This window comes from Scyliorhinus torazame, chromosome 7 (assembly GCF_047496885.1).
Source record: "Scyliorhinus torazame isolate Kashiwa2021f chromosome 7, sScyTor2.1, whole genome shotgun sequence".
NCBI classification, from domain to species: Eukaryota; Metazoa; Chordata; class Chondrichthyes; order Carcharhiniformes; family Scyliorhinidae; genus Scyliorhinus; species Scyliorhinus torazame.
The window spans coordinates 164,531,139-164,552,963 of NC_092713.1; the positions used below are offsets into that span (position 1 = coordinate 164,531,139).

A 21,825-nucleotide genomic window follows, 5' to 3' on the forward strand; every position below is an offset into this window, starting at 1 on the left:
GTTGCAGAAATGTTGTGGTGATTGGAGGGCCAGAGACAGATAGTTGGGATTTTGAAAGTACCTTTTAAGTGAATTGGGGATTATGTTTTTCCAGGGATGGATACAGAAGGGGGTAGGGTTGGGGTGTGGAAGGGGGATGTGGGTGGGGAGTGATACAAGGAAGTGACCAGTGATGGTCTTATCTGTGATTGAAACTCTGGGAGTACTGAGACCACGTGAGATGGTAAGGTCACGGGGGAGGTGGGGAATATGGGTTGGAGAATTGTGATTGTGATGATTTAATCCCAGCAATTTTCAGTTTCTTTTCTGATTTGAATCTTGTAAACTCAGAGATTCCAGATAAAACTGATCATTTTAAAATGATTGATAAATGTCTTTGAATCCAATCTTCTGCTGATGTGTCATTGATTGACAGGCAAACCAGCCAATCATGACAATCACTTGATGAAATGCAGCCAATCAGCTGATGGGGAGGAGGGACATTTCCAAAGCACACACGAGACACATACTGAATATTCTTAATGTTTATTACCTTTTACAGATTTACATTGTCAGAAAAAAGACTTGAATAAACAGCCCAGCCAGAGGAAGCTGGAGGAATTCACAGGGAGAATGGAGGTTTATTAAAACACTGGTGGAGATTTTCTCAATAACATGAGAATCCTGTCCCTTTAAACAGTGACTAAACCTTAAATTGTAACTGCAGGGTGAGCAGGAAGGAGGTCTGGTTTCCTGGAGCAGAGACTTCAGAGGGTCACATTATTTTTGTAAAGCTGACATCTTCAGCATCTCAGAGAGGTTTTACTTGGCATCACGAGTCTGCACTGCCCCATCAAACATTCCCAGGGCAGGTACAGCACGGGGTTAGATACCGAGTAAAGATCCCTCTACACTGTCCCATCAAACACTCCCAGGATAGGTACAGCACGAGGTTAGATACAGAGTAAAGCTCCTTCTACACTGTCCCAAAAGAATGTCTTCACCCCTGACGCTCAGAAGTGTCACAGACCCAGTCCCGAGAAGGAAGAGAGTTGTAATTCAGTGCTGACAATGACCTTTGCCCTCCCAGCTCACCCCTGTTCTATGTAAAGTTGTGTCTCCTCTGTGGACTGTCTCTAACACTCTACGCACATTCTGACCTCCTGATGCTCTTGCTGAGGGCAGAGGAGAGGCTCACATGGGTGAGGGCACAGGAGAAGCGGGCGTTGGACTCCCAGGCAGAGCCAGAGAGGGTCAGCAGGCTGCTGACGCTGTAGGTGTTGTCCGAAGCTCGCAGGTAGTTGCTGGTCTGAACCCCGTCCGAAATGGCTGCACCGTCCTTCTTCCACTCCACCACCACCTCATCGGGATAGAAGTGATTGGCAAGGCACACCAGGGTGGCAGTGCCCTTGGTCTTGACCTCCTCCAGGGAGGGGGGAAGCAGGGTCAGAGTGGGTTGTGAATTCTCACGGCCTGAAAGAGAAGAGAAGGAATTTTATTCGCTGCCATGATAAAGGATTTCATCTTTCCAAATACGGTAGCACAGTGGATAGCACTGTTGCTTCACAGTGCCAGGTTCTCCGGTTCGATTCCCGGCTTGGGTCACTGTCAGTGCAGCATCTGCACGTTCTCCCCGTGTCTGCGTGGGTTCCTCCAGGCACTCCAGTTTCCTCCCACAAGTTCTGAAAGTCATGCTGTTAGGTGAATTGCACATTCTGAATTCTCCCTCTGTGTACCCGAACAGGTGCTGTAGTGTGGCAACTAGGGGATTTTCACAGTAACTTCATTGCAGTGTTAATGTAAGCCTACTTGTGACACGAAGAAAGATTATTATTATTATTAACAGGGATCAAGTCAGTGTATAGATGATCCGGAATTCAGACATTCCATTTTGGGGAACTTTTCTAACCAGTACAAAACAATACCAAGAAGTGAACGGACAGTTTTGGACAGTTTTGTGGAATGAATCTGGGCAGGTGGGAGGGATATCAGTGGGAGAGTATTTGGATAATAGTGATCATAATTCAGTTAGATTTAGAGTAGTTATGGAAAAGGGTAAAGATAGACCAAGAGTAAACATTTTAAATTGGGGAAAGACCAATTTTACTAAACTGGAATTTGCCAAAATGGACAGGAAACAGCGATTTGATGTAAAACAGTGTCAGAGCAGTGGGAGGATATTCAAGCTGGAGATAGAGAGAGTTCAGAACAAATATGTTCACACAAAGCAATAGTGCGGGACATTGCGAGAGGATAACTAATGAATGAGTGGGACCAATTAGAGAGCAAAATGTAACTTGTGTGTGGAGGTGGAAGACATGGAGATGGTTCTTAATGAATAATTTACATTAGTTTTCACAAATGAGAGGGACAAGCAGACATTGTAGTTCAGGAGGAGGAGAATTGTGAAATATTGGATGTGATAAAGATAGTGAGAGAGGAGATATTAACGTGTTTATCACCTTTGAAAGTGGAGATACCCCCAGGCCCGGGTGAAATGTATCCCAGGCTGCTAAGGGAAGAAATAGCGGAGGCTCTGACCATTATTTTCCAATCCTCTCTGGCTACATGTGTGGTGTTGGAGGACTGGAGGACTGATAATGTTGTACCGTTGTTTAACAAGGGGTGAAGGGAGAGGCTGAGGGAATGATTTACTGGCTGCGCCCTGCTGGAATCGGGATGGGACAGGACATGGCTGGTGGATCCCAGGAGAGGCCCCCTCCAGGATCCTCACTTCACTTTGCTGACACCGGATCGAACTGGCACCCGGCACCTACTGGCCTCGCGAGGGTACCCCAGCCGGGCGTTGTTTAGCACTGCTCCCACAAATGAGGACCAGGCCCAAAGGCACTTGAGGCGGTCGTCAAGGCAATCGGAGGCCTCCGGGTGGTCAGCCTCTGGGCAAGGTGGCATCCTGGTAGTGATGATGTCACCCAGGTACCTTGGCACTGCCAGCTGTCACCCGGGCACTGCAAAGATGCCCAGATGGCAATGCCAGGCTGGCAGGGAAACAGCCAGAATGTCGGATGGCAGCACCATGGTGTCAAGCTGACATTTTCTTGTGCTAGCCTGGGGTTTTCCCTGCCCATATAAGGTGGGGTACGGGGGGCTAAAGGATCCCACAACAGGTGATTTGGGGCATGGGGGGGGGGGGCGTCCGGAGATCGTGTTCGGGGGTCAGGATATCGGGGTGCCAATTTTCTCTTTGTGCTGTGAATCTCCTCAGTGCAGGAAATTCAAAGGCACAAAAAAACAGAGTGCGTTCGATAGGGGGGTTCCCGCCGATACAGGCGCCTGTACAAACCCACTGAGAGCTGACTCTGTTTTTAAAAATTTAATCTGTTGAGGAAGGAACGAGGAGGGATGATGAGGGGAGGGACTTTGATGTTGACAACATGGATTTTCCAAGGATTTTGACAAATTACCAATGACAAGCAGGTGTGAAAATTAAAAGTTGATGGAATCCAAGGGAAGGTGACGAATTAGGCTGGATTCTCCGTGTTCCAGCCGAGCGTTCCTTCATAGCTCACTGTTCACTGGCGCAGGGATTAATTACTCCTGCCCCTTGTCAATGCAATTTCCTATGGACGCCACCCCACGTGGCCATGAATCCCACGGGCAGGGGGTGCACTGCTGTTGATAAAAGTGAATCACAGAGACTGGAGATTTCAAATTGGTTCAGTGTCAGGAGGTAAAGGTTTGATGTTAGACTGGTTCAATCATTTTGGAATGTTGATTAAACATTTGTGAATGGTGGAGCAGGCTCTACCCCTGTTCCTGTGCGGGAACGTCCAGTTCACCACCCTCATGATTCCCGGCCACGTGCCATTCACTGGCGGCAGGATTCTATCTTCCCGCCGATTGTCAATGGGATTTGCCATTGCAACCACCCCACACCGCTGTGAAACCCGCTGGCGGTGATGTGCTGCTGGCGGGAAAATTCAATCGCAAAGATGGGAGAATTCCGCCCCTTATTTCAGCCAAGCTGCTCCAGTTTAGCTACAATCCTGGCATCGACCAGTTACCCAGGTGTGTCCTGTCCACAAAAAGCTGGACAAATCCAATCAGGACAATTACTGTCCATCAATCATCTCTCAATCATCAGCAAAATGATTGGTGTTGTTATCAACAGTGCCAGCAAGTAGCACTGACTCAGCAATAACCGGCTCACTGACGCTCAATTTGGGTTCTGCCAGAGTCACTCAGTTCCTGACCTCATTACAGCCTTGGTTCGAACATGGACAAAAGAGCTCAACTCCAGAGGTGAGGCCAGAGTGACTGCCTTGACATCGAGGCAGCATTTGACCGAGTTTGGCATCAAGGAGACCGAAGAAAACTGGAGTCAGTGGGAATCAGGGGAAAACTCTCCGCTGGTCGGGTCATACCCAGCACAAAGGAAGATGGCTGTTGTTTGGGGTTTCAACTCTACAATCTATGTTATTGAGCTGGATGAAGGGAATGACAGTATTGTAGCTAAATTTGCTGATCATAAAATGATAGGTAGGAAAGCAAGTTGTGAGGAGGATACAGAGTCTAAAAAGGGAAATCTAGAATTAGTGCACACAGTTTAAAAATAAGGGATTTCCATTTAAGGCGGAGATGAGGAGGAATTTCTTCTCTCAGAGGGTCACTAGTTTTTTGGAAATCTCTTTCCCAGAGAGCAGTTCAGGCTGGGGCACTGATTATAGTCAAGGCTGAGTTAGACAGATTTTTGATTGACGAGGGGTCAAGGGTTATGGGGACCGACAGGAAAGGGGAGTTCAGGCCATTTTTAAAAGTTAATTTATGGGATGTGTGGTTCCGAAGTGGGGATCTGTCATCCTGATCTTGTCCGGCCTAGAAGTGACTCCAGATCCGCAGTAATGTGTTGACTCTGAAAATTCCTCTGGAATGGCCAAGCGAGACACTCAGTTCAAGGGCAATTAGGGATGGGCAATAAATGCTGGTCCAGTCAGAGATCACACATCACAACAAACAATAAAATATCTCCAGGGATTTTCAGGAATATTGGATCAGGAATAAATATCGGACTGAACTCGACCCAAAGAGAAAGTAACTGAGAGTCTCCCCAAAAACCTGGAACACTGAAGCCACTGGACTGTGAGCCCTGCTGGACCTGTTTGTCATCAGAACTTTGCTAAGAGATAAGCAGGGAGTGGAGAGAGCAGAGTTAAAGCTGGGGGAAGTGGGACCTCGGTGTCTCACTGTGCTGCTGCTGCTGTGATCAGTTATATCAGAGAGTGTGACAGAGAGCCAGAGCTCACATCAAACTCTGCCCGTGTCTGTCACACGGAGACTGACAGGAGTCTAGTGAGTGATTTCACTCCGTGGTCCAGGAATGTGAACACAGTCTGCAAACGTCCAGATCTCCTCGACACGGTGGGTAAAAGCTGCTTACTTATATCTTGCTGCTTAAAGGGGTGAATGGAACTAAAGAAATACAGCTGGGCACCCTGTTCTACACAGTGTTCTTCAATGAACCGTTTCATTCACTGCAGCTCCCCAATAACAACTTCAACTACTCAGCATTTGTGTTTGAGAAAGTTTCAGTATTGAAAGGGTTAATAACGGAGGATTGGGATTTACTTACTCAGTCTGAGCTTGGTTCCTTTACCGAACGTGAACCACACTGGCAGCTTCCAGTACAGGGGCTGTACAAAAACCTCTGTCTCTGCTTCACTCACTCACTCTCACTCTCTCTCTGTCTCTCACTCACTCACTCTCACCCTCTCTCTGTCTGTCTCTGTCTCTCACTCACTCACTCTCACCCTCTCTCTGTCTCTCACTCACTCACTCACTCTCACTCTCTCTCTGTCTCTCACTCACTCACTCACTCACTCGCACCCTCTCTCTGTCTCTCACTCACTCACTCTCACCCTCTGTCTCTCACTCACTCACTCTCACCCTCTCTCTGTCTGTCTCTGTCTCTCACTCACTCACTCTCACCCCCTCTCTGACTCTCTCTGTCTCTCACTCACTCACTCGCACCCTCTCTCTGTCTCTCTCTGTCTCTCACTCACTCACTCTCACCCTCTCTCTGTCTCTCACTCACTCACTCGCACCCACTCTCTGTCTCTCTCTGTCTCTCACTCACTCACTCTCACCCTCTCTCTGTCTCTGTCTCTCACTCACTCACTCTCACCCTCTCTCTGTCTCTCACTCACTCACTCTCACCCTCTCTGTCTCTCACTCACTCACTCTCACCCTCTCTCTGTCTCTCTCTGTCTCTCGCTCATGTCTTTCTCTCTCACTCTTTCTCTCTCTGTTTCTCTCAATGTCTCTGTGTTTTGTTGGCAGAGTTGAAAATTCTAATTTTGGATGATAAATCTTTGAGCTGCTCTTCATACGTGGACATGGAGAGTCAGATGGAAACTTGAGGCCTTCAGCAAGCGGTGGTCACCACAGGGACTGGAATGTGTAGTGGACAGTGAGAATAATTTGTTCAGTTTCCTATCTTATGTTTATTATATAATATATAAACTGTGGGATATGTCAGTACAGAAAGAAGGTGGTGCTGTGCGTATTGAGGTTTTTGTAAGGCTCTGTATCACTGTGTAGGGGGAGCTGTAACCTTGCTGACAGTAATAATCAGCGACATCCTCATTCTGCACATTGCTGATTGTCAGGGTGTATTGTGTTCCAGATCCACTGCCGGTGAATCGGTTGGATATTCCTGTGAATCGAGTTGTTGCAGCATAGATCAGCAGAGCCGGTTTCTGACCTTCTCGCTGTTGATACCAAGCAACATAACTGCTAACAGATTGACTGGCCGTACAGGTGATGGTTGCGGTCTGGCCCAGGCTCAATGACAACACCGGGGGAGACTGGGTCATGGTGATGTCTCCACTGATACCTGAGGAGTAATAGAGAAACAGAGTGAAGTAAGAACTGTCACAGAAAGAGCCTGTACAATGCGATATTGTTGGAGACACTGACTGTTCCTCTGCTTTCAGCATTTTCCCTTCAATCACAAGTCAGTAGAATTGGATTAAAATGGAGAGCAGGAAAATATTCCAGGTGGAAAGAGAGAGATTTGTACCTGCGATGCAGAATGCCAGAGGCCAGATCAGCTGGATGGCTGAAATCATGGTGTCTGCTCCTGTCCCTGTGCCTGGTTACTGATAAACTCTCCCTTCACTGGGCTCTGCTTTATAAAGCTGCAGCCTGTGAGAGTCTCACTGCCCGTTCCTCAGTATGTAAATGGTATGAGGCAGAGACACCACGTCAGCACCTTCACTTCCTCTTCTCTCTCACTCCACCCCTCCCTCCGTCTCCTTCTCTTCTTCAGTATCTGTCCCTGAGTCTCTGCTCTCTCTCTCTCTCTCTTTCCCCTTCTCTCGCTATCTCTCCCTCTCTCTCTCCCCCTCACTGCCTCTCTCTCTTTCTCCCACTCTCCATCGCTCTGTAATTCTCTATGTCCTGTTGGCCCAGTGTTTAGCACTGCTGCCTCACGGCGCTGAGGAGCCGGGGGTTCGATCCCGGCCCTGGGTCACTGACCATGTGGAGTTTGCACATTCTCCCCGTGTCGGCGTGGGTCTCACACCCACAATCCAAAGATGTGCAGGGTAGGTGGATTGGCCACGCTAAATTGCTCCTTAATTGGAAAAATTTAGAAATAAATAAATGGGAAAAAAATAATGAGACCCAATCTGTACACATTATTCCAGATGTGTTCTCAATAAAACCCTGTACAGCTGCAGTAAAACTTCCCTATTTTTATTTTCCGTTCCTCTTGTAATAAACCCCAACATTCCATTTCCCTTCCTGATCACTTGCTGGACCTGCAGACTAACGTTTTGTGATTCATGTACCAGGACACCCAGATCCCTCTGTAGCAGCCAGTTCCTCAATCTCTCTCCATTTAAATACTTTACTGCTTTTCTATTCTTCCTGCCAAAGTGGACAAGTTCACATTTACCCACGTTATACTCCCTGGGCTGGATTCTCCGATTCTGGCGCCATGTCCCTACGCCGACATGGGAACGGGGGCATTTTACGCCAGGAAAACTGGCGCAAAACGGCCACCGATTCCCCATTTTGCTGGGAGCTAGCAGGAACGCAGTGTAGAGCACTCAGCTCTCGCTGCCGATATGCGCCGGAGAATTGCCGGGTCCATGGCCACGCATGCGCACGGCAGCGAACTGCACTGGCCATGCCGTGCTTCATGGTGGAGGCCACTCGCGGACCCGGCCCGCGGAATAGTCCCCACCTTCGGCCGGCTCATGCGCCGCCGACCACCCCACCACAGTGCCCACAGCCCCGAAGAAAGTCCCCCCAACCCACGGATCGGCCCTCCCCTGTGGCGGCGCTGGACTGAGTCTGCAGCTGCCGTGCCAGGTTCCCGACGGGTGAGAATGAGAGACCCACGCCGTCGCGAACTCGGCCGGCCAGCGTGGAGTATCGGGGGCGGGCCTCAGACAATGGCCTGAGGCTGTGGATACGTGGCGCGGCGTACTCCGAGAGTATGCCACTTTGGAGTGGTTGGAGCATCGCGAAAGCGGTGCCGCCCCCGTTACAGTGGGGAATTTGGATTTTACGGCCTGTCACCAATCGAGATTTTGGCGTCTCCGATCCGAAAATCCAGCCCCAAATGTTTTCCCACTCACTTACATTGGACAAAATTCTCCATTTGGGATACTAAAGGTGGGTGTTTCCGTGGACCGACCCCGAAAACGGGAAAGGCGATTGGGGAGAAAATCGGTCGTGAAGCCAAAATTGTGGTCAGCGCCGGGCGCATGCCAGGTTGCCATCGACAGCGCCTTGACAGTGACCTCAATGCATTCTACTCCTCACGTACAGTAAATGCCATTCGCATATCATTAGCGGGCCCAACCCGTATTCTTCCGGGCCTCCGTGATGCTCCTCCCCTGCCGGGAGGAATTGCCAATGGCGATTTGCACTTGTGATTTCAAAATCGGGAAACAGGTGCCGTGGTCGAAGAGGGAAAGAGAGGAGGTAGGACCTGCAGAGGCGGCTGGCCTGCTACTGGCAGAGCTGGCGGCGGGGGGGGCTGAGAACCAGGGGTCTCTGCCACACCCGGGGGGGCAGTGGAGGTGACTGGGGTTACCAGGGGAAGGGCCCTGGCGTCGGGGTGACCCCCCATGGGACCGGGGTGTCCAGGAAAATATATCATTGCCGTGGCCTGCAAGGCAGCCATCTTGCTGCACACTGTACTGACCACCCACTGTGGCCCCTGGTCATGCAGTGACACCGGCCATATGTCTGCCCCCACCTCACGCTCCTCAACCCCCAGAAATCCCCCCCCAATGGCTCTACCCGCTGGAGGGGCAGCACATTGTCCACCCAAGGGCAATACCCACAGTAGCCTCTGCAGGAGGGCACTGGACGGGGGCTGCGGAGCAAACTGCTGACATGTGTAGTGCCAGCTGGCATTACCCCTGGCAGCAGGGACAGGCACCAGGGCCAAAGGCCTCCATTGTGCAGGGCACAGACGGAGCCAGGGATATGGTGGGCAGAGTGCCAGGGGAATGGCCGGTGGTGTGTGTGGGAATGGGGGAGGAGGGAGAGGGACGTGCAGGGGAAAGGTTGGCAGTGCAGACGGGGCCACCGTGTAGCCCGATCATGGTCGATGACACCTATCTAGAGGCTACAGACCGACGTAGGGACCCGCTACAAGAACGCCTGTGCTGTGACCAGGGGTGTGTCGAGCGGTGCTTTGTCCTCCGGAAGATGCAGTCCCGGTGCCTGGACCACTCTGGAGGGGCCCTCCAGCAATTCTGCTGACGCCCTCAGCCATGACCTGCTGTGACTGGATAGGGCAGCCCTGTCCTGGGCCTCTGCCACTGCCCATACAGAGTGCCCAGGCCTTGGACTGACCCATGGCCGAATTCTTCGCCCCCAAGCCCTCCACCGCGGACGCCACCTGTGCGGTGTTGACCTGGGTGGCACACATGGTCGGCACCACCTCCTGCTCCTGCAGGTGATTGGACTCCTCCACCTGCACCTGTGGGCACTGATGGTTGCTGACACCCCCTCATACATTCCCCGGCTCTGCACCTGCATCTCCACAATCGATGGGACCGCCCTTCCCAGAAGCCTGAAACCCGTCCGGACGGCAGCTAGTCCCTGGGATTGAGCCGCCCTCTGACTGTCCCTCCCCTCAGGTGTTCCTACCTCCACCTGCTGTACCGATGCACGTGTGTGTGGTGCGCACCAGATAGTGTCCCAGGAGCCTTTCCACGACTGAGGTGTGTGTCTCTGGGATGGTGGAGGGCGTTGCAGACAGCTGTGATGGGAGGTCAGTGTCGTCCCGGACTGGTGCTCTGGGGTGTCTCGGGCTGCAGGTCGCGGACTCCCGTCCGTGCCCATGCCTCCTCCTCGCTGCTCTCCTCCTGGGGTTGGGGTTGTTATTGGGGTCGGGGTCGGGGGGCACCGGAAGGGTCCATCGCATCACCAGGTGATCCTGCAAGACACAAGGCAAGGTGCATGATTGGACCGCAGGTTGTGGTGGCGGTGGTGGTGGAGGGGGCCGTGGGGAGGTGTGTGGTGGTGGTGGGTGTGGTGGTGGGTGTGGTGGTGGGTGTGGTGGTGGGTGTGGTGACACACGAGCCATGGAGGACAGCAGCACAGCGGGTTCTCACTTGCTCGCCCGATGCCAAGCTCCACCTCGGCGACTGCCCTCCCTGCGGGCCTGCCGATCAGATCTAGTGCCCGTGGCTCTGCTGCGGTGAGGGGCCACAGGTCCAGAGGTCCTCCTCCGGTTTTCTCCCTATCTTGGTGGGGATGTTGGGGGTGGGGGGCGCGGAGGCGGCGGGGGACAGACAATGCACAGTGTTAGACAGTTGGACGCAAGCAGCACAGGGGGTGGGTACCTGGTGGCCTTAATGGCCCTGGGCAGCTGGCCATGGCAGCCAGTAAGAGTGCCTGCAGGTGGTGCAGGGAGGTTGTTCAGTCGCCCCCTCCCTGGGGGGGGGGGGGGGAAGGACGGGGGTTAGTGCCAGTGGCACAGTGTTGCCTACTGACCCTGGCTGCCCTGAGGGAGGTTGTGCAGTTTCTTGCGGCACTGCTGGCCGGTTGTGGCAGTGTTGCCGACGGTGATCACAATCTCTCCCACCTGCCCCCAGGCCCGGTGCACGGCGGCGGACGGCAACCGCCTTCCCACCCCAGGGTACAGGGTGACCCACCTCTCCTCCACGGCGTCGAGTAGGGTCTCCAGCTCAGAATCCATGAATCGGGGTGCCACTCTCTGTGCTGCCATCTTGTTGGCTGGGATGAGTATGTGTGGCGAGTGGAGTGCTTGTATGCAGCTGCAGCTTGTCAGCCTCTCGAGTGTCAATCCCGGCTCCCACGGATCAGACACCGTTGTTCGTTGGAATCGGTTGCGTTCCACATGGCACCGGTGCTAGCCAATTGACAGTCAATGGCTTGGTCTGGGAATGGTGCCAATTTGATGAGGCGGGACACTATAGTGTACCCTGCCCCCAAACCAAACCACAACCCAACCCTAACCCCAGGAGGAGAGCAGCGAGGGGGAGGAGGACATGGACAGGGACGGGATCACTCAGCCCACAGCCAGGGATACCCCGGAGGGGGAAGGCACTGACTTCCCGTCCCAGCTGTCTCAAACCATCCCAGAGACACTCACCTCGGTTGGGCAATTCCGTGAAGAGGCTCCTGGGACACTATCTGGTGTGGACCATACACGTGCTGCAAGACATCAGGTGGAGGTCGGAACCTTCCAATGGGCAGACAGTCAGAGGGTGGCCTGACCCAGGGACTAGTTGCCATTCAGACGGAGTTTGGGTTCCTGAAAGGGCGGTCCCATCAATAGTGGAGATGCAGACGCAAAGCCGGGAACTGCATGAGGCGGTGTCAGGATCCATCCAGCGCCTACAGGTGTAGGTGGAGGAGTCCAACCGCCTGCAGGGGCAGGAGGTGGTGCCAACCATGCATGTCACCCATGCCAACACCGCAAGGGTGGCGTCCACATTGGAGGCCTTGGGGCAGGATGTCCAAGGCCTGGGGCCTCTGTGCGGGTAGAGGCCGAAGCACAGGACGGGGCTGCCTTCTCACAGGCAGCAATGTACCAGAGTCACCTGGACATTCAGCGGCGCTCCAGAGGTTGGCTCGGTCACAGAGGATCATGGCTGGGAGTGGGGTGGGATTGCCCGGGCACTGGCTGACCTGAGCCAATCACAGAGGGTGGTGGCCCATTCCCAGAAGGTGGTGGCACAGTCACTGGGTGATGTGGCACAGTCCCAGAGGGAGGTGGCACACTCCCTGTGCTCCATGGCGGTGAGGATTGAGACACTGGTTGAGACGACTGCAGGCCTCCAGGACTGGCAGCAGCAGTTGGCGGGAGAGCCACAGGGGTTAGCTCTGCTCACACCCCTGCCCCACGGAGTAGCCCAGGGGCCATCAGGCACCCCAAGGGAGGTGGAGGTGATGGGTCCGTGCCGATGACTCTCGTAAGGGAGGTGCCAGAACACCACAGCGCCCCAGAAACCCCTTCCTGTCCCTGGCACATCTGATCGCCAGCAGGCAGAACAGGGCAGCACCATGCCACCTGGGACAGCTGAGCACCAGCCGGGCCCATCCAGGCCAGGTCCCCCTAGAAGACGGCTGCCAAAGGAGACCCAGGTCACAGGGCGGGAATCACAGTAGGCCACCCCCACTCCTGATGTATCGTCTGGGGATCCACCTCGGCATAGCGTTAGGACCCGTAAGGCCAGAAGGTTAGACACCAGTTAAGTTGGCACAGGAAAGGGCATAGCTTAGTGATAGGGGCTAGGACACTAATCCGTATATATTTGTTCACAATAAATACCTGTTACCACTGTTACAACCTGCCTCGGTGCTCTGTCTGATGGGAGTGAGTGGGGGGCTGGTCTGGGCTTGTCGCGGAGACAGCACTGGGGGTTGTGTGGGGGGGGCGGGGCTCGGGGCAGGCACCCCAGTGCAGCTGCTGCTTACTACCTGATAATCTGCCCCATACCCATCCCTCTCCACCTCAAAATATAAGGAGGCCATTCGGCCCATCGTGTCTGCATTGGAAAGAGCACCCAACTATGCCCACAGCTCCACCCTATAACCCAGTAACACCACCAAGCCTTTTTTGGATACTAAGGGCAATTTAGCATGGCCAATCCACCTAACCCGCACATCTTTGGACTTCTGGGAGGAAACCGGAGCACCCGGAGGAAACCGACACACACAGTGGGAGAACGTGCAGACTCCGCACTGACAGTGACCCAGCGGGGATCGAACCTGGGATCCTAGCGCTGTGAAGCAACTGTGCTAACCTCTGTGCTACCGTGCCGCCCACGGTTCATTGGGACCGTGTGATGGAATGGTCAGCTCGCATGCAGGGATCACCCAGGGAGAAGGTGCTGTCCTGGGCAGGAGTCAAACGTCAAATGATGTGGAGCACCAGGGCTCATTGCAGAGCAGGTTGTCATCATCGAAGGGCAGCACGGTAGTATGGTGGTTAGCACAATTGCTTCACAGCTCCAGGGTCCCAGGTTCGATTCCCAGCTTGGGTCACTGTCTGTGTGGAGTCTGCACGTTCTCCCCGTGTGTGCGTGGGTTTCCTCCGGGGGCTCCGGTTTCCTCCCACAGTCCAAAGATGTGCGGGTTAGGTGGATTGGCCATGATAAATTTCCCTTAGTGTCCAAAATTGCCCTTAGTGTTGGGTGGGGTTACTGGGTTATGGGGATAGGGTGGAGGTGTTGACCTTGGGTAGGGTGCTCTTTCAAAAGAACCGGTGCAGACTCGATGGGCCGAATGGCCTCCTTCTGCACTGTAGATTCTATGATCCTCCATCCCATGGGCCAGACCTGCTGTTACTGCCAACCCAGGACCCACACTCCGTAGCGCTGCAGGTAGGGATCACGGATGGGGTTGCAGTGGGGGGGGGGGGTGAGTAAGACGGTGTGGTTGTGCCGTGATCACGCCCCCTTTGTCGGTGAACCTGCTGGTGATCAGGGCGTCCCATGCGCGTCGACCTGCCTGGATTCCATGTTCTGCCCATTCCTGGCCTTCACCATATCCTCCTTGTTGGACGAGGACTGACGTTCATCTCCTCCTCAAGCACGTCACCCCTCTGCTGCGCAATGTTGTGGAGGACGCAGCAGGCTGCCACGATGTGGGAGACCTTCCTGGCGCTATATCGGAGGTCCCTCCAGGGCAGTCCAGGCACCTGAACCACATCTTCAGGATGCTCACGCACCGCTCGATTACATCTCTAGTCGCTGTCTGGGTGTCATTGTAGCGGGTCAACGCATTGTTCTGTGGCCTCCGGATAGGCTTCATCAACCACGACCGAATCAGATAACCCCTGTGCCCAGGAGCCAACTCCTCAGCAGGGGCTGCACTTCACAGATGTTTGGAACCATGGAGTGTGCCAGGATGAAGGCATCTTGCACACTGCCTGGGTATTGGGCGCAGATGTGTATGATGTGAATCTCATGGTCATACACCATCTGCAGGTGCCTCGTAGGGCGACATGCATCCTGTCGGTTACCCTCTGGACCTGGGGCATCACACCGATGATGGCGAACCCCGCAACCCGGGCATCCTGGTGGGCTTGGTCCACATTAAAATGGATGTATTGAGCCGACTGGGCATATAGGACCTCTGTGACGGCACGGATGCGCCTGGGCACCGAGTTCTGTGAGACTCCCGACAGGTCCCCACTCGGAGCCTGGAAGGACCCTATGGATAAATGTTCACGACGACCGTCACCTTGATGGCCACCAGGAGCAGATGTCCTCCTTCATAGCCCTGCGTTGTCAAGTGCGCCATAATCTGGCAGCTATGCCAGATGGTCCTCTTGCTTAGTCGGAGTCTTCGATGACATGCCCGGTCCAGCAGCTCCTCGAATGACAGGCGCTGCCGGTACACACGAGGTCTCATGTGGCACCTCCTTCCCATCATCTCCACGGCTAATTGGGTGTCCAGCTCACAAAAAAGAGACCCCTGTCAGGAGCCCACAAGAAAATAAACTCCTGTCAGGAACCCCCCTCAGGAAAGAGAAACCTGCGAGGAAGCTCGAGAGCAATCCAGACACAGCCAGTTAAAAGAAAATCACTGTTGGAACACTCAGCTGGGCAATACACCAGCTGGCTCAGACAGTGGAAGCACCACATTGAGTGTTGTTGGAACTTCGCCCATCCAGTGAAGTGGGGAGTATTCCATTACACGCCTGATTTGTGCCTTGAAGATGGCGGACAGGGGTGGGGGGATTCTCAACCTCTGACATGCTCTTGTCGCTACAGTATTTATATGGCTGGTCCAGTTCAGTTCCTTGTCAATGGTAACCCCAGGATGTTGAGAGTGGGGGATTCAGTGATGGTAATGCCACGGAATGTTAACGGGTGATGGTTAGATTCTCACTTGTTGGAGATGGTCATTGCCTGGCACTTGTGTGGCGACAATGTCATTTACCATTTGTCAGCCCAAACTGGATATTGTCCAGGTCTTTCTGCATTTGGACACGGACTGCCTCAGAGTGTGAGGAGTTGCAAATGGTGCTGAACATTGTGTAGTCATCAATGAACAAGACAGAGCTTAGCGATTCCAGGACCAATGGATCAGGCCCAAGCTCTGCAGTCCTGTCATATCCAGTTATGAGTTTTGGTGGACAATTAGAATCATAGAATTTACAGGCCATTCAGCCCATCGAGTCTGCACCGGCCCTCAGAAAGAGCATTTTTGGCTTTTTATCTTTTCTTTTTTGCTCTCTTTTTTTCCCTACCAAAACCCACACCTGCACCCTATCCCCATCACCCCACTTAATCCAACCTTTTTGGACACCAAGGGCAATTTAGCATGGCCAATCCACCTAACCGGCACACCTTTGGACTGTGGGAGGAAACCGGAGCAAACCCACGTACACACGGGGAGAATGTGCAGACTCCGCACAGACATTGACAAATTAAACAACTGAGTGGCCATTTCAGAGTCAACAACATTGCTGAGGGTCTGGAGTCACATGTGGGCCAGACCAGGTAAGGACGGCAGATTTCCTTCCCGAAAGGACATGAGTGAACCAGAAGGGGTTTTACGACAATCGACAATGGTTTCATGGTCATCATTACTGAGACGAGCTTTTAATTCCAGATTTATTCATTGAATTTAAATTCCACCAGCTGCCATGGTGGGATTTGAACCTGTGACCAGAGCGTTAGCCTGGGCCTCTGGATTACTAGGCCAGTGACATTACCACTATCCCACGGCCTCCCCCACATTGTGCTGTGGGGCTCCATGGAACTATATCCCAGCATGAAGTGTCCCTCAGGAGGGGAGAGGGAATGTTCGGAGCCCTGAGCTCCATTTCCCAGCCCAGGCATTTTGTCTTCCAATGAATGAATGAGATGCCAATTTGGAGCCAGGTTAGGGACAGTCTCGTGCGGTGGACCCAGGTCTACAAGAGGCAATTGTAGATATCCCTGAAAAGGAAAGATTTGCTGGGTTATGGGGATAGAGAGGGGGAGTGGGACTAATTGGGTAATTCCCAGCACGATGGGCAGAATGGCCTCCTTCTGTGCTGGAGGATTCGAGGTAGTGGACACGGTTCACAGTTTTCTCCCGTGTCAGTAACAAACATCCAGCTGCTCTGAGCCCTTCTTTCACTTCCTCTGTTGGTTACGTTTCAATCTTCCGATCTGACAGTCTTTGCTGTTATTTTTTACACTGGGGCTTGCTGCTGTGGTCTGAATCTCTAACAATAACTGTCCAATCAGTGACAAGAACAGCAGCTAAGAGCAGTCAGGACTGAGGAGCCAGGCTCACTGGGAAACACATTGGGAAGATCAAAGCCATCGACTCCAGCTCCCGATACAAACTCCAACCCTCTCCCTGAGCAACTGTCTGCTGCCCAACCAGACTCTTTACAACATTGGCCTCATCTTTGACCCCGATCTGAACCCACCCAAATCCTCCACATCACAAAGATCAGCCACTTCCCCCGAGAATTGGAATGTGCTGATTACACAGGAGAGGTTTCACAAACAGGGAGGAGACGAGTGAAAGACTTGGGCAGAGTACAGACAATGAAACTGGCCAATTCTCGAGAACAGAGTTCTTCAAACTTTTTTTCCAGGGACACATTTTCACCAACCATTGTTTATTTAAAATACTGCGTGCAGTTCTGGTCGCCACAGTACCAGAAGGATGTGGATGCTTTAGAGAGGGTGCAGAGGAGGTTCACCAGGATGTTGCCTGGTATGGAGGGTGCTAGCTATGACGAAAGGTTGAGTAGATTAGGATTGTTTTCGTTGGAAAGACGGAGGTTGAGGGGGGACCTGATTGAGGTCTACAAAATTATGAGAGGTATGGACAGGGTGGATAGCAACAAGCTTTTTCCAAGAGTGGGGGTGTCAATTACAAGGGGTCATGATTTCAAGGTGAGAGGGGGAAAATTTAAGGGAGACGTGCGTGGAAAGTTTTTTACGCAGAGGGTGGTGGGTGCCTGGAACGCTTTGCCAGCGGAGGTGGTAGAGGCGGGCACGATAGCATCATTTAAGATGCATCTAGACAGATCTATGAATGGGCGGGGAACAGAGGGAAGTAGATCCTTGGAAAATAGGCGACAGGTTTAGATAAAGGATCTGGATCGGCGCAGGCTGGGAGGGCCGAAGGGCCTGTTCCTGTGCTGTAATTTTCTTTTCTTTGTTCTTAACCGGCCAGCCTTCGTGACCCACCCCGCGCGACCATCGCGACCCACGCCGGCCGACCTCCGCGACCCAACATTTTCTCTTACCTTGTTTGCTGCTGACAAAATTGGAGGAAATGGTTTTGGGTACCTTTGGCCCTCGTACACGCTCCTCTAATGGAACCTGTTGGGTGAAGGTGAAGCCTTCCGGTGTCGGAATGTTTCGAGTCTCCATCTGTCCAAAGTTTTCCATTTTTTTCCTGTAAAATTTTATCAAATAAATCCCCCCGAACTTAATAAAAAAAAACGAATAAAATAAATGAAAAAAATAAAAATTAAATGAATAAATAAAATGAATAAAACCCCCCCACGAACTTGTAAAACAAAAAGCTGCGACCGTTTAAAAAAAAGCAGCCGCACTGCGCATGCTTGCCCGATCATCGGCGCGAATGCGCAGAGTTTTGCGCATGAGCTCCGATGATACGGCACGCGTGTGCAGTGCGGCTGCATTCTTTTTACATGTTCGCGGCCATTTTGAAGGCCGCTTGCAGCCGGCGTTATTGACAACCAGCTGTTGCGCGCACATTTGCGCGATCGGGAGCGCCGCGACGGACGGCTCAGCGACCCTCCCGACACCTGCCCGCGACCCACCCGCGGGTCACGCCCCCGTGTTTGACAATGCCTGGTCTAGAATCTTACACTGCCTGTGTGATTTGGGGGGCATCTCACGGGCAACACGGACATTCCGTTTTGCTGGATTTCTCATTCCAGGGCAGGGTAACAGGAGACGGGAGCATTGGCTGTTTGAATAGTGAGCAGTTTAGGTGAGAGTTTGCTGCTGGATTATTGCTGAGGTTTCTGTTGGACTCTTTGCTTTGGGAGCTTTTTATTGAGGACACTTTTGTTTCATTAACTCTCTGGGAGGATTTCTGATGAGTTCAGCCTTCAGTGCAGGAGACACTGCCGTCTGCATCTCTGCAAATGGGGATTGTATTCTCTGCTGGTGAGACCTCCTCTGAAGAGGGTGAGAGGGGCAGAAGGGAGAGGGGGTCAGGTGTCTACTGGCAGCATCCCAAGGAGCGTCCTGTGGGAGGAGAGGTGCCGTCGCAGGACCAGCAGGGATGGAGGGCTGAAGGGTCTGTGTAGCACCGTCAATATGACGCGAGGCAGGTTGAGGTAATGTCAATTGAAGGCTTTATTAAGTAGAACTTTATCCCCAGCAGCGTGGCTACAGAATGCAACCGCTGAGGGAAATGGAGGGAAAAACTGGGTTCTTATACCGGCATTTCTGGGTGGAGTCCAGTAGGTGGCAGATCCTATCAGGACCTGGCATCCCTCCACCAATAGCCTGTCGACACGTGGTGTACCGTATTACCCCTAATACATACCACCACAGTCTGCAGAAGATGCAACTGTCCTGCTGCCAGAGTCCGCAGGCAGTGATCCAGCTACCTCAACATGTCAGAGGTCCCGAGCTGAAGGAGGCTCCCTCAGCCTCTCCACGGACACTGTGACCACCACAGGCCGGATGATTGGGCAGATTATCTCCAAGTGTCTGGCTGGACAGCCAATGCCATTGGCTCTAATGGGCACAGTCACCCTCAACAATTTAGCCTCCGGATCGGCGCAGGGGTCAGTGGGGGAATCAGTGTTGAGTGCCTCAATCAGCTGTCCACAGTTGTATCAAGCTGGTCACTGACACTCTCTCCAGACGGCTCAGGACATTCAATCATTTCCGGATTATCGCTGAGATGCACACCTCCCTGAGGTCCATCCCTCCCTCTGAGTGTCCGACCTTCCTCGCAGATACACACCTCCCTGAGCTCGATCCCTCCCTCTGAGTGTCCGACCTTCCTCTCAGATACACACCTCCCTGAGCTCCATCCCTCCCTCTGAGTGTCCGACCTTCCTCGCAGATACACACCTCCCTGAGCTCGATCCCTCCCTCTGACTGTCCGACCTTCCTCTCAGATACACACCTCCCTGAGCTCCATCCCTCTCTCTGAGTGTCTGACCTTCCTCTCAGATACACACCTCCCTGAGCTCCATCCCTCCCTCTGAGTGTCCGACCTTCCTCTCATATACACACCTCCCTGAGCTCCATCCCTCCCTCTGAATGTCCAGTCTGTGTACACAGGTACATTACCCTTTATAATCCAGTCCGTGTACACAGGCACATCACACTTCACAATCCTGCCTGTGTACACAGGCACGTCACACTTCACAATCCAGTCTGTGTACACAGGCATATCACACTTCACAATCCAGTCTGTGTCCACAGGTACATCACCCTTCACAATCCAGTCCGTGTACACAGGTACATCACACTTCACAATCCAGTCTTTGTACACAAGTACATCACACTTCACAATCCAGCCTGTGTACACAGGTACATCAGACTCACAATCCAGTCTTTGTACACAAGTACATCACACTTTACAATCCAGTCTGTGTACGCAGGTACATCACACTTCACAATATAATCTGTGCACACAGGTGCATCACACTTCACAATCCAGTTTGTGTACACAGGTACATCACACTTCACAACCCAGTCAGTGTACACAGGTACATCACAATTCATAATCCAGTCCGTGTACACAGGTACATCACACTTCATAATCCAATCTGTGTACACAGGTACATCACACTTCAAAATCCAGTCTGTGTACACAGGTACATCACACTTCACAATCCAGTCTGTGTACACAGGTACAACACACTTCACAATCCAGTCTTTGTACACAAGTACATCACACTTCACAATCCAGTGTATGAACACATGTACATCACACTTCGCAATCCTGTCTGTGCACACAGGTAGATCACACTTCACAATCCAATCTGTGTACACAGGTACACCACACTTAACAATCCAGTGTGTGAACACAGGTACATCACACTTCACAATCCAATCTGTGTACACAGATACATCCCACTTCACAATCTGGTCTGTGTACACAGGTACATCACACTTTACAATCCAGTCTGTGTACACAGGTGCATCACACTTCACAATCCAGTCTGTGTGCACATGTACATCACACTTCACAATCCAGTCTGTGTACACAGGTACATCACACTTCACAATCCAGTCTGTGTACACAGGTACATCAAACTTCACAATCCAGTCTGTGTGCACATGTACATCATATTCCACAATCCAGTCTGTGTACACAGGTACATCACACTTCACAATCCAGTGTGTGTACACAGGTACATCACACTTCGCAATCCAGTCTATGTACACGGGTACATCACACTTCACAATCCAGTCTGTGTACGCAGGTACATCACACTTCACAATCCAGTCTGTGTACGCAGGTACATCACACTTCACAATCCAGTCTGTGTACACGGGTACATCACAGTTCACAATCCAGTCTATGTACACAGGTACATCACACTTCACAATGCAGCCTGTGTACGCAGGTACATCACACTTCACAATCCAGTCTGTGTACACGGGTACATCACACTTCACAATCCAGTCAATGTACACAGGTACATCACACTTCACAATCCAGTCTGTGTCCACAAGTACATCATACTCCACAATCCAGTCTGTGTACACAGGTACATCACACTTCACAATCCAGTCTGTGTGCTCAGGTGCATCACACTTCACAATCCAGTCTGTGTACACAGGTACATCACACTTCACAATCCAGTCTTTGTACACAAGTACATCACACTTTACAATCCAGTCTGTGTACGCAGGTACATCACACTTCACAATATAATCTGTGCACACAGGTGCATCACACTTCACAATCCAGTTTGTGTACACAGGTACATCACACTTCACAACCCAGTCAGTGTACACAGGTACATCACAATTCATAATCCAGCCTGTGTGTACAGGTACATCACACTTCACAATCCAGTCTTTGTACACAAGTACATCACACTTCACAATCCAGTCTGTGTACACAGGTACATCACACTTCACAACCCAGTCAGTGTACACAGGTACATCACACTTCACAATCCAGTCTGTGTACACAGGTACATCACACTTCACAATCCAGTCTGTGTACACAGGTACATCACACTTCACAATCCAGTCTTTGTACACAAGTACATCACACTTCACAATCCAGTCTTTGTACAGAAGTACATCACACTTCACAATCCAGTCTGTGTACACAGGTACATCACACTCCACAATCCAATCTTTGTACACAAGTACATCACACTTCACAATCCAGTCTGTGTACACGGGTACATCA

General features: G+C 52.1%; 1 long non-coding RNA gene and 1 gene segment (V, D, J or C); one reads left to right on the top strand and one right to left on the bottom strand.

Moving 5' to 3' along the window:
* Positions 1-509: 509 nt before the first annotated feature.
* LOC140426669 (Ig kappa chain V region Mem5-like) lies at positions 510-7,141 on the bottom strand. The segment is given in 4 exon segments: positions 510-1,452; positions 5,570-5,602; positions 6,536-6,832; positions 7,019-7,141. Coding segments are annotated over 4 exon segments (708 nt in total).
* LOC140426671 (uncharacterized) overlaps positions 5,068-21,825 on the top strand; it is a 35,374-nt gene continuing 18,616 nt past the window's right edge. The window contains exon 1 of the long non-coding RNA XR_011948259.1: positions 5,068-5,358. This is a non-coding gene — a long non-coding RNA (uncharacterized lncRNA). The remainder of the gene's footprint in view (positions 5,359-21,825) is intronic.